The sequence below is a fragment of the Notothenia rossii genome (assembly GCF_949606895.1).
Source record: "Notothenia rossii genome assembly, chromosome: 4".
Taxonomy (NCBI): domain Eukaryota; kingdom Metazoa; phylum Chordata; class Actinopteri; order Perciformes; family Nototheniidae; genus Notothenia; species Notothenia rossii.
The window spans coordinates 43381133-43393468 of record NC_136902.1 but is presented as its reverse complement, the minus strand read 5'-3'; the positions used below and the strand labels follow the sequence as shown (position 1 = coordinate 43393468).

The following is a 12336-nucleotide window of genomic DNA, read 5'->3' as shown; positions in this document are numbered from 1 at the left end:
CTACTTTTATAATTCAGTAACCACACTACAGTTATTAACATTGCCCCGACACGCGTTACTTCCTTACTTACTAAAATCAGGCATAATCAAACCTCAACACACCTGCAAAGAACACGTGCTAAGGTGAAGCTAACACACACAGATATAAACAAATAGAAAACAACCGGAAAACAGAGAAGAAGAACAGACTACGTTTTCGGGTTGTTGCCTGTTTTGAATGACGAATACACACTACCGCCGCCTGCTGGTAAGGAGAGTTATTGCCACTCACGCATGCGCAGTTCGTACGTGCTCGGCTGAAGTCTTTGTGGTGTGTTCCAGTGCGAAGCTTTATGTAGAGACTAGAGTAACGAAGTAGTGTAATATATTACTTTTTTTGTGGAAAATATTATTTATCAACCTGAACATCTACCACTGTACTAGGAATTTGTATTCTCAGAACTGGTCTTTGTTTTTTTCTTTCTTAAAACTGTTCATGTTTGACCCAACACCTCCACCAAGTGGCTTTACAGTGAACTGCATGTGGGATATAAAAACTTTTGAAAATGTGTTTCTGGTCATTAATAGCATCTTTTCAGTAGCATTAATTATAAATATGTAAGTGGTTAAATACAAATCACTACAGCATTTCAAACTGAACTGTGAATAAATGCAATTAAAAAAAAAAGTAAAGCTTTAAATTTGTATAAGATTTATACAAAAAGAAAAAACACATTAACCAAGGCATGTCATACATTGTGTTTTTTCTTTGTTTCTCTGAGGATTATTTACAAACAGGCTTATTTACATATAGCAATAACTCAGAAATGAAAAAGCTACATCGTCTGACACAAACAACCAGTTAGCATAATGATAATATATTTGTACAATGTAACTGGCAAGGCTAGAGCAAGAAAGGTTTAAATAACTTCAAGTATCTGTCTTCAGATTACATGGAGGTTTTAGTCCGATGGGAAGCAGATTTTAAGCGACACCGAAGATAAACCAAAAATGTGGTGGGACAGGACAGGAGGAGCTATAACCGTTGGAAAATACATCACAGACAATGCAACAAAGGTGGAGAGAGAACAATCACTTCTGTGATAAATGCCCACTTATTAATACACTTCTAACACAACCATGGGAAACCTCCTCTCTACATATAAAGTGATATCCAGCTTATTGGCCTATAGCACCTTTTTTACTGCTTTGAATAACAAATGTGCAACAGGCAGAAAAAAGACAAAAACAAAAGGAAACAAGAAACGACTTCCTCTGGGGAAAATGAGTCGAACGCAACAGGTTTCCAAACAGTCCTAATGTTCCTGTACTTTGTGGTTGAACAAAACATCTTAGGTATCCAAAAGTAACTTCACAACATTCTGCGGCCGTTTAATTGTCTCTCTAATGAAACGCATTGGTTTAAGGGTCGGTCATCTGTGTTTGCTGCGAGTGTGTGTGTGTGTGTGTGTGTGTGTGTGTGTGTGTGTGTGTGTCTTTATTTGTAGAGGAATTTTGCCCTTCTCTCCTTCTGAGTGGCAAACCTCTCAATGACTCAGGTGTTGAAGTCAGGAATGCTCATAATGAGTTTTTTCTCAATTGACAGCATAGCCAGAGCATTCAGGCGATCCTGTGTCATGCTGTTCCTCAAGAAAGTCTTTATTCTTTTCAGAGTGGAAAAGCACCTCTCTGCCTCAGCCGTAGCCATGGGTGTGGTTACCAGAATCTTCAGAAGACTGACAGTCTCTGTGAATGTCTCCTGGAGATTGTTGTCAATAAAGAACTGGAGCAGAGTAACAGCACCACTGCAAGCCCTGAACTGGTCATTTTCATAGACGAGGGACAGTTCCGTCTTGAGCTTTGCCTTGTCCAGTCGAGGGTAGGCTTCCACAGTTGTTTCCAGCGCTGCTTCAGGGAATGTTCGGCTGTGCTGCTGGAACAGGTCTCCTTGCAGGAGGGTGGAGCTGATGAGGTGTTTGGTGAAGGAAAATCTCTCCTTTGCGTGACTCAGTATGGTATCACATACCTATGAAATAATGCACAATGAAAAAATCAAGACATAATAAATAACAGAATCACCTTTTCACATCTATCACTCATAATATCATTAGTGTCCCCTCATAAGATGTGTAACAAACAAAGAGCTTTCTTGTGAATGGAACTGAATCAGAATAACAGGACTATCTGAGCGTCAACAGAACAATATTACTGTTTAAAATTAAGTCACTACAATATATACATTTAATGACTATGTTTACACTTCATTCATTCATTGTTGGGCCCTTTCTGTCTACTGTGGTTGCTTCTGGAGGCCTAAACCTTTTCTGATCTGTCTTGATCCCCTTTGAAATGTAGAGACTGTGGGACACTTTTTGCAGTTTAGGCCTTGTTAAGTGTATACAATTCAGAATGTAATAAGCAATAGGCCTTTCCATTTGGATATTTTAACTAGCCTACCTATTTATTGAATTTACAGAAAATGGGCTTTCTTGTGAAATGTATCATTATTGTGATATGAAATTATCTATATATTATGAAAGGAGCTTTTGGTCATAGAACACGTTCCTATTACTGCTTACCTCTCTAGCCAACAGCTGTTGCTCTTCATGTCCAAGTCCCCTCCTCTTTGTGGGCAGCTGCTGCACAGATCCACTGTTTTCACCAGAAGGAATGGAGTCCCTGATCCAAACCACAAGTAACCATGTACAATTACTCATTGTGGCAAGAATTGACAAATTAGGTTTGACTATTTGAAATAGTAGTCAGAGATACACCTTATAAACGTTATATAATATATACATTTCCAGTAAGTATGTATGAGTTGGTCTATTGTGTTCAGCTAAATCACATTAAGGTTTCACAGATTTCCTATAATAAGCACATCTCAGCCATTGTAAATAATGATTTACCTGATTGTTTGTATGCTGCTGGTGAACCTCTTGATGAGTCCTGTGATGTAGACAGAGTCGATGTTCCTCTTCTGCAGTTGGCTAAACAGCATGTCTACATGTGGCATGATCTTGTGGAACAATGTCAGGAAAAAGCTAAAAACTTCATCTTCCATCATTCTCACAAAGCCCCCGGCTTCTCTCACTGTTATGGGATCAAAGTCACCTGAGTCTCTGATTGTCTGGAAACACCTCAGGATGTTCTCCTTGTGCTCATAGACAGTGCTAACAGCATGACTGTGAAAGTTCCATCTTGTTGTGGAAGTGCCAGGAAGTCTGTGTGCCACCACTTGATCCAGGATCGCAGTTCGCTTAAATGACCTGGAGAAAAATGCAGCAAATCCACCAAGGTCTGAAAAAAATGTTCTTATCTTGGGGATGTGGGATGTTGCCTGCTGCATAATGAGGTTCAGCTGATGAGCATAGCAGTGGATGTAGTGCGCACTACTCAACAAGTCCTCCAACTAATACGACCAAATAGGTCGATTGTCTTCCTCGTTTTCCGACCCATTAATACGACCCAGAGCAGCGTTTTCAATCAACGGGTGCGTCAGCCTGTATACCTTTACGACCCACGGGCGCGTTTTAAATCAACGGGAGGCGGCGTAATGACGTACAACGTCCTCGACAACTTCTGTTAACAACCATCGTTTTTCAGACACGTACACTCTTCAAAAATCACGGCTTTCTGTCGTAGAACAAAACGTGATCCGCCTCTTAAATTTGTGTCGACCACAGACCTTATTTCGAGCTATTTTCCCAAATCCTATGGAGAAATCTCATTGGTTCTGACGCGAGGGAACCGGAAGTGGTCAAATGCTAACTCACCGGGGTTTTGGACTCGTCACTGCATCAGACAACATCCATTTATTTCCCAGACAAGCTAATAAACGTGAGTAGTCAGATATCAAAAGTATATTCATTTTGGGATATGTATTATGTTGTTTTATTTTGTCGTCTAGTACAGTGACTAAGATTACTATGTTTACCTAGGAATAATGATAGCAAAGCTAAATTAGCCAAAAGTAGAATCAGCTAACGTTAACGTGAGCATGGAAGTTATGTGATCCATCGGTTCATGCGGTTGATCCAAATGTTATCAAACGTCACATTCTTTATAACTATATTAAATACTATTTATCTATTAAGTGAAGAGTGACCAGGGGTGTAATACTGCCGGAACACCGCTCCGGCACCTAAAACGGGGATGGTTGTTAGCATCTGGTGCTAGCTAGCTATGATAACGGATAGGCTAAGAGGCTAATGTACCTAATGTAATGTTTACACAGTTAACTTTAGTCTAAGTTATCTCAGTGGGTCTGAAACAGTTTTGTCACCATATATGGAAATACATATTTCCAAGGCACACTTTTATATTATTGTAATGTTCCACAATAGGAGTCGGAAATTCAAGTTCTTAGGTTCAATAGCTCCTTTGGTAGTATACAAATACAGGTTCATAGGTCACAGGTTGCAGGTCGCAGGTTCAACGTCACACAGCACCCTAAAAAAAATCGAATGAATCTAAAACATCGATGAAATCATTACAATTCATACTATTGGACATACAACAAATGCATAAAAAAACAAAACAGTAAATAGTTAAATATGCACAAAGATACATTTAAAAAAAGTATTATTCTTATCATTTTTTTTATTATTGAAATGTATACAGTTAAGTTTCATATGGGTGTTGACAGATGTATCAATAGATTTAGTTAATTTTGCCCTCAAGTGCACAAGATTGATGCATTTAACTTCACGGGGGCCTCCGGACCCCCCTAGAGGACATGAGGTCCACCCCCACTTAAAACATATTCACATGGATAGGATACTAAATACATGTGCACACTTTTTATATAGTAACCTTTGTACCTCAGCAGGAGGGAGTTAGTTTATAAAGGTCCTTCACTGATCACTTAACTATCACGCAGCTGTGTGCAGCATTTACTGTAAGAATCACACATTTATTCAATAATGCAGACTTAATAAATGACCATTCTTTGTTGATTCTGGCTGGAGTGTTAATTGACAGTAGTTACATAAGCTTCAAAACAAGCCACAACTGCGCGTGCACACGTGCAGAACTTATAGAATTAGCAATACACCCCTGCTAATGATGATTTTAGTATTATTTTCTGTGATGATGGAGCATCAACTTTTGGATCAACCAGATATTTACAGATTAGGGTTGTCCATAACAGTCAATTTAAACATGTGACTGACTCTGTATAACATTGTTTTCCTTACTCTTGTGATTTTTGTTCATCCTATCTAAAAGATAAAAAAACATGAGTTCATTGTTTTAACAAGATTTTTCACGATATAATAAAATACATGAATCCTGTAAACATTTGTAGTATAGTATTCTTATTTTTGGTATTCCCTGACATTATCTGTGTTTCTGTTACAGATGCCTACTCAAAAAGTGTGCCAGACATGCAGGCAAAGCATAGGAGTAGCAAGTAAAAAATGCAAACAATGTGGTGCCATCCAACCCTACAAAGAGAAACTCTCCAAGCAAAAAGAAAAGGTTGCACAGGAGTGGAAGGCCACGCAACAGAAAAACCACAGTGTCAACAAAGTGTATGACTCGACACATTTACTGGTAAGCTTTTTTCTCTTGCAGATGTCAGTTATCATAAAAAAGTGTGTAAATAATCCCTGATCTTAATCTTTTTATACAAATTGTTAAATTACTGAATTGATTTATACTTTCCAACAGTCGCCCTCATTTACTTTTTAAAAATAATCCTAATTTCTTAAGTAAGTTTATGTGAGAAGTACAGACTAGTGCACGATTACTGCACTTCATGTAATGTGTTAAGCAAAATTGTTGTCACCGTTGTATTTAAAGCTGTAAAGGCATAACACATTTTTTCGAACTGATGTTAGATAGTGTTTGTACTTGCAAGCACCCAGTTTTAGTAAAACATTATTTCTTAACCAGAAGTAACATAGTTCAGGCCAGTGGTAATTCCTAGAATCAGAGCTTCAATGTACATGTTTTTCTAATTATATCTTACAAAAAAACCGGCATTTTGGTGTTTTATATTTTATTTTGGAACTTCATGGTATGGAAAACACATAATTATGTGACTATGGTTTCCAAAAGTAAAATAAATGAAATATCATATACATTTTTGAATAAATGGTAAAACCAAGAATGTCACAGAATCAAAACCAGCCCATATTAATATAGTGCTTGAAAGACAATCAAGACCTGGAAAGAGTTAGTATTAATAAAGAGGCCCTTAAAAGCACTTTCATTAAGCTTACCAGAGTCTCTGACTTTGAGCCGTGTTCGAACAGTCCTTTAAAAATTCCCCTGTAACACCAGCTTTACATCTGAAGTGCTGTTAATGCGGAACTTTGAACCTGAAATGATATAGGTTATAGCTTGCTGACATGTTTCAAAGCTAAATGTAGCTTATTCAGATATCTGAATGTGAGAGTTAAATGGACCCATATTAGGGATGCCAGAAACTGACCATGATCAAAATCGGACAGCCCTGGCGAATATTAATTGATTATTCGCCGCCGAATTGAAACTAAGCCAGGAAAAAAAAGAAATACATAAATAATAATAAAAATATATATAAATAAAATCGAATTTTAAAAATAATTTTCGATTATGGAGACTGTAACGAATATTCGAAAAATAGAATAATCGCTGGCATCCCTAACCCATATAAAAATAACTATGCCCATGTAAAAAAAAGTCAAAGTGAACCCGAGCTCGATAAACTTCTTTTTTTTTTACAGTTCTTTTTTAGGGGCTCCCCTAAAAGGGGTCTAAAATCACACCTGGTTAATTGTGGGGTGCCTTCCTCAATGTGCACACGTATCACCTCAGTGCATTTTTCACTTATGCAAAATAAATGGAGTTATAATGGCTTTAGGTGTGTGAAAATGTTTAGAACTGTTGTGTACATAATATTTCTTGTTTTTTTGTGTCCATTGTGTTCCAGCTTCACAAATGGAAAATGTTAGATCGGCGTCCCATCCTCCTTCTTGCCAAGAGAGGCACAAATGGTTTTTGCCGATTGCATCTGTCCATGGCAAATCGAGACAGAAGATGGTAACAATGCACTTGTTACCATAAAGAGGATTTACGAAAGCCTAATTAATGGTAAAGTATACAAATCTGCATGCTATATTTCAGCAATTTATCTGTTAACATGTTTTGTAAATTAGTTGCTCAGTTATCTGGTTTTAAATGTAAAAAAATGTGAATCACTGTTTACCAAGTAGTACAAATATGTCGTTATGTCTTGTTTTGTCAGTTAAAGGGCCCATGTCATGCTTTTCTGGTTATTACCCGTCCCCTTGTGTGTTATGAAGCTTTTCCTGCATGTAAACGGTCTGCAGAGTCACAAACCCTCAAAGTACACCCTGTAGCGAGTAAAACTCTAACACAGAAAATACCTGTCTATGCTGCTCTTTTTCAATTTTTTTCTTCCTGAGTATAGTGACGTAACGGGCATAGTGACGTACCGGCTCACACACACACACTCACTCAGCCTTATCTTTTCTCAGCCGAGGCTCCGCGGATCTCCTCACGCACACACGCACACACACTCACAGCCTGGCTGTGAGTGTGTGTGTGTGTGTGTGCGCTCAGGCTGAGTTCCTCGCTGTCTCGCAGACCCCACACAGCAACCAGGAAACAACACCAGTAATCCAGCTCACACTGTCTGCTCCTCGAGCCTCAAAGGGCGGAGCAGCGAGCCCCCCAACGTCCCGCCAACACGGCACCCAGACCCCACGCAGCATTCTCATCTGTTTGTCCTTACTGGTGTCATTTCCTGGTTGCTAACAAACGCCATTGTAACACAGAATCACTGATGTTCCGCTGTTTCATTTTTAGCTGTAATTACTCAGATTATAAATGTATATGGCGGATTATACTTGGTCATTTACTCACCATGCGTCTACTTTTTTTTCTTCTCAATAGTGACTTTGGCAGTTGAACCTGAGGGCCCTTGTACCACACAGGCAGAAATGGCCGCAGACCCAGGATCAGACTTGTCTGTACCTCTTACCACCGAGACTGACACTGAGTTCACTCTCTTCCTCACTCCTGTGTCCTCCGGCCTGACTCCTGCTCTCTCCTCCGGGCTGACTCCTGCTCTCTCTCGACTGAAACTGTGTTTGATTTTGCACATTGAATTAGTTAAAGAGAGAGAAAACAATCATCGGTACAATTAGAATACACCACCTTTTGTTTTGTTTAAGACTTTGCAGTATCAAAAGTCTCAGTGCCATTTTGAACAGTTTAATTGAGCACAATGTGATGTTAGGCAATGTTTAGGAGGTTATTGCTGAACTTCAACTTATTACCATCTTTTAATTCCTTGCAGAATGTCCCATTCATCAAGGGTCAGACACTTTCCCCTACAAAAAACTACTGAGGGAACGAATCAGGGAGGTTTGTTTAGAAAATATTTTTAAATAAATAAACAATGACAATAATGTTTCCGTGGAACCAAGTCTTATCTTATTGGATTTTCGTATACTTTGTTTAAAAGGAGTGTTTCAGTCTTAAGCATGACTGCTAATGTAAATATTGAAATTACAGTAACAATAATTTATTATTAATTTAAGGTTGAGGTACTTGTGTAATGCTTCATGTCGCATTAATGCATCATGTCCAGCCATTTATTTGTATATTACATTTTTTCTTGTAATCCTTTGTAGGTGAATTCCTATTCTTGGCAGTACAAATATTTTTTTAAATAATAATAGTATTCCAAAATATTAAACTGATGGGGAAAATGCTATTGACTATGTTACAGTCCTTCATATGTTTGAGTTAATCGTACCTACTATTATTTCAAATTATCATTTGATTTCACTGGACTTTTTGTATTTACATGTATGACATTTGAAAAAAATGAAGTTTACCTAAAATCTGTGTTTCTTTACTCAGGGCCATACCGAGGTGTTGGTGCAGTGGCAGTCTTGCTCTGGATGGTATGTATCTAATCTGAAGTTTCCTTCAGTGTAGCTGATGGGTCTGGCAGAACAGGGGCCACAAAGTAGTCTTACCAACCAACTTCATCAACCCTGAGATCACTAACTTAAACATTTTGGGTTCCTCAGCAGTAAATTGAATTTAGTTGATCACATGGGGGTGGGGAGCCATGTCATCAATGGCTCTATCAGACGTTTGCGCCATAAAGTAAGACATCCAAGTTCTCTGCCCTTCGTCATTCAGACATCGCGCCCTAGAAACGCTGTCTGATTGTAACACATAAGCAGGGAAGTAGCCTACATTGAAATAGAAATTAAAATATACAATAGAGTTTATCATTGATCAATATCACTAAAGGTTAAATGATTGATATGTGAGGCTGGATGGTATTTGATCTCTTTTGTAATTACTGACTTGTTACATTTGTTCTTAACAATTATACTATAAGTATAGTTAGTAGTAATAAGTAGTATTATTTCTGTGTGCAGTCTTGCAGGCAGTTGTCTAAGTTTAGTGCTGTATGTTTGGGCATTGATAAGACAGCAAATTCAAAGAATTGGTCAAATGAAACATTGACTTTGAAATAAAAAATGTACCTTGTATTATATATGATGTACGTGTTATATATAAATATATACATTATACTGCACTTTCATCATGATATTTTTGAGTGACTTAGTATATCTTCTCATTTGAAATAGCATTGTCAACATACTGTAGAACTACATATTCCAAAAAGTAATACTTTTTGCTGTGTCAGTATTGTCATACTGATATTCTGTACAAACTGTGAAGTCCATTAAGACAAATGTAACATTTGTGATATTGGGCTATATAAATAAACATTGATTGATTGATTGATTGACTGTTTCTGTTTTACAGTGGGGCGAAGTGGAAAAATTCCTGGGAGCCAAAGGAAAACTTTTCCAGTTAAATATGGCTGACTTTTTTTTTTCTATTTTGGAGTAATAAAATACATATAAAAAAACATCTATGTAAGTGTTGTGCCTATTTGTGTTCTTATGTTATCAGTGAGCTGAAGCCAAGACAAATACAAATATGTTTTAAGTGTATCCATACAAACTCATTCTCTAAAACTGTCATGATTGGTCTGTTGTGAATGACACCCATGAGGAAAAAGGTCCTATACATTATATCACATCGGCAGGGCTGTGATGTGATGAGGCCCTCGCGAGCGTCGACGGGGGGGTGGTGTGTAAACCCTGGACACACCAAGCCGATTACAGCTAGTGGAGCCTCGCAGCAGAAACTGTGGCGCGCTCAATTGCGCCGCATTTGCGCATCAGATGAGGCTCCCTCCACAAGATGAGGGCGAGAGGCAAACGCAGTCTGTGTGATCGGCGTGTATGGAGGGGCGGGCCTGCACATCGGCATATCACAGACTGGTGCATACATTGTACAGGCGGCAATTTGAAATGGAACGCAGCCCACACACGGCAGACAAACCCAAACACTTTTGGAACACGCCACCTCCAGACACATTAACATGCACTCCCCTAACTTTCCCCTAATCTGACATTGTATTTCATTCCATAACATATAAATATACTGTTCACCCATGTGAAACACACACACTGAAACCAAAATAATTTACAAACATGTGAAAATCTTTCATATGCGATGGAAACTTCTGAAGCAATGGAAACAGGAGTCAGAGAGACACGAGGAGAGCAGGAACTTTGATGGCAAACTGATGGTTTATTCACAAGACATGTTGTGTGCCACGAATTGACACAAAAGATGCCAAACCAATTCTGAAGATCTCTACCCCAGACCCATATTTAGCTAGTTCTGAGAGAAGAATCAACATTGTGCATAACAAGATAAAACCAACACCTCTATCAGCCCACGCCAATAGGCAGGAACAGGGAGACAAAACACTGAGAGCACAGTAGCCAAGGCTACAGGTGCCTGTGCTCAGTCAGGACAAGACCTGGGGGGTATACCACGAAACTGGTTCAACTGGATATGTTTGAGTTAGCCGGTTGGCCTAATCCAAAACATACGCCCTCTCGCTAAACGGCACTACGACACGGGTTATCAAGTGGATCGCTCAAGCCAGCCGTGCCTATCTAGTTAGGTGCGCGTTCACATAAAAGGGGTAGTATTTGGAGCATTCGACCAATCACAAACATGGAGAAGCGTACTGACAGCGCAGCGCGTATACTTCCTGAATGAAAAGTCAACTATATAATTAGACAAATATGAAGACTTTAAACATCCATGACTCAAACACTTTATCCAGGATAAAAGCCACATAGCTGCACCTGCAAGGTGAACACAGCTGGTAAAAGAAAAAGTGTTTGAATGCGTACATTAACAGGTTTATGATATGCCCCGTCTAAGACACGATCTGACTTTAATTACATTTGACTCGAGTGTTTCGTAATGTGTTGCTTAAAATAATACTTCTGCATACAGTATGTGACACTGTAAGTGTTGCACGGCCAGATACGGCTCAGCTGACTCAGATAAGGAGATATATGATACATTATGATGTGATATGCCGCGGACTGTACTGTTACTTTGATCCAGTTACTTATGTTGTGGCAGATATTTAATTAAGCTTTCTTAACGCTAATGTTATAATAGTCAGATTGCTCTGAAGATGGGAGGTGATATTCTATTAATGTTCACATTCACACGTGAACACGTTTGGTTCTATGCAAACTCAGTAATATCCATTGTGATACAGTTATAAGGCCTTCACAAGAGACTGTCAGTGGAGATTAAAGGGGATCAGGAGCTCACGTCTTCTCAGAGTCCTTGGTATCTGGCTTGATGATTGTCTCACATTTCTAAACTTCATGTCAATAACCTGCTTAAAAAGCTGAGGGTTAGGCTAGGTTTCTTCTACAGGAACAAGTCCTGTTTCTCTGCTTGAGGCCAGGAAAAGGCTAGTCACTGTGACCTTTTGACCTGTGCTGGACTATGGTGATTTGATCTATATGAATGCACCTGCCAATTGCCTGGTCAAGTTAGATGCTGCGTATCACATTGCACTGAGATGTGTGACAAACTGTAAAGCATTAACCCATCACTGTACCCTGTATGCAAGGGCTGGTTTGCTTTCACTAACTGTACGGAGGCTCAGTCACTGGTACATTTTTATATACAAAGCCATGTTAGGGAAACTTCCATCTTATATCTGCTCCCTGATCTCACGGAAAATTGTAAGTGTCTACTGCCTGAGATCGAATGCTGTGGTTTTATTAAATGTGCCAACTGCTAGGACTGTCTTAGGGAAGACAGCTTTTAGATGCGCAGCTCCTCTGTCTTGGAATAGTCTGCAAATTAAATGGAAACTGAGCAATCTGGTGCCACTAAATGTTTTTAAAGCTCGGTTGGATGCTACTCAATCGGAAGCTATTGGTACCTGTTTATGTGGATAGTTATGTAAATGGTGCTGTA

General features: G+C 38.9%; 1 protein-coding gene and 2 long non-coding RNA genes across 3 annotated transcripts; 2 read left to right on the top strand and 1 right to left on the bottom strand.

Moving 5' to 3' along the window:
- Positions 1-674: 674 nt before the first annotated feature.
- Positions 675-3328, bottom strand: LOC307037402 (uncharacterized protein; the record flags this gene model as incomplete). Its single annotated transcript, XM_079678251.1, has 3 exons — positions 675-2005; positions 2559-2658; positions 2889-3328. 3 exons carry the CDS (start codon positions 3326-3328, stop codon positions 1535-1537), a joined length of 1011 nt encoding a protein of 336 aa, XP_079534377.1. The 3' UTR covers positions 675-1534.
- A 357-nt stretch (positions 3329-3685) lies between these two features.
- LOC307037403 lies at positions 3686-8057 on the top strand. The gene is made up of 4 exons (XR_013807667.1): positions 3686-3819; positions 5341-5535; positions 6899-7059; positions 7885-8057. It is a non-coding gene; the product is annotated as an uncharacterized lncRNA (long non-coding RNA).
- A 65-nt stretch (positions 8058-8122) lies between these two features.
- On the top strand, positions 8123-9896 carry LOC307038307. Its single transcript, XR_013807955.1, has 2 exons — positions 8123-8903; positions 9787-9896. It is a non-coding gene; the product is annotated as an uncharacterized lncRNA (long non-coding RNA).
- Positions 9897-12336: the final 2440 nt, after the last annotated feature.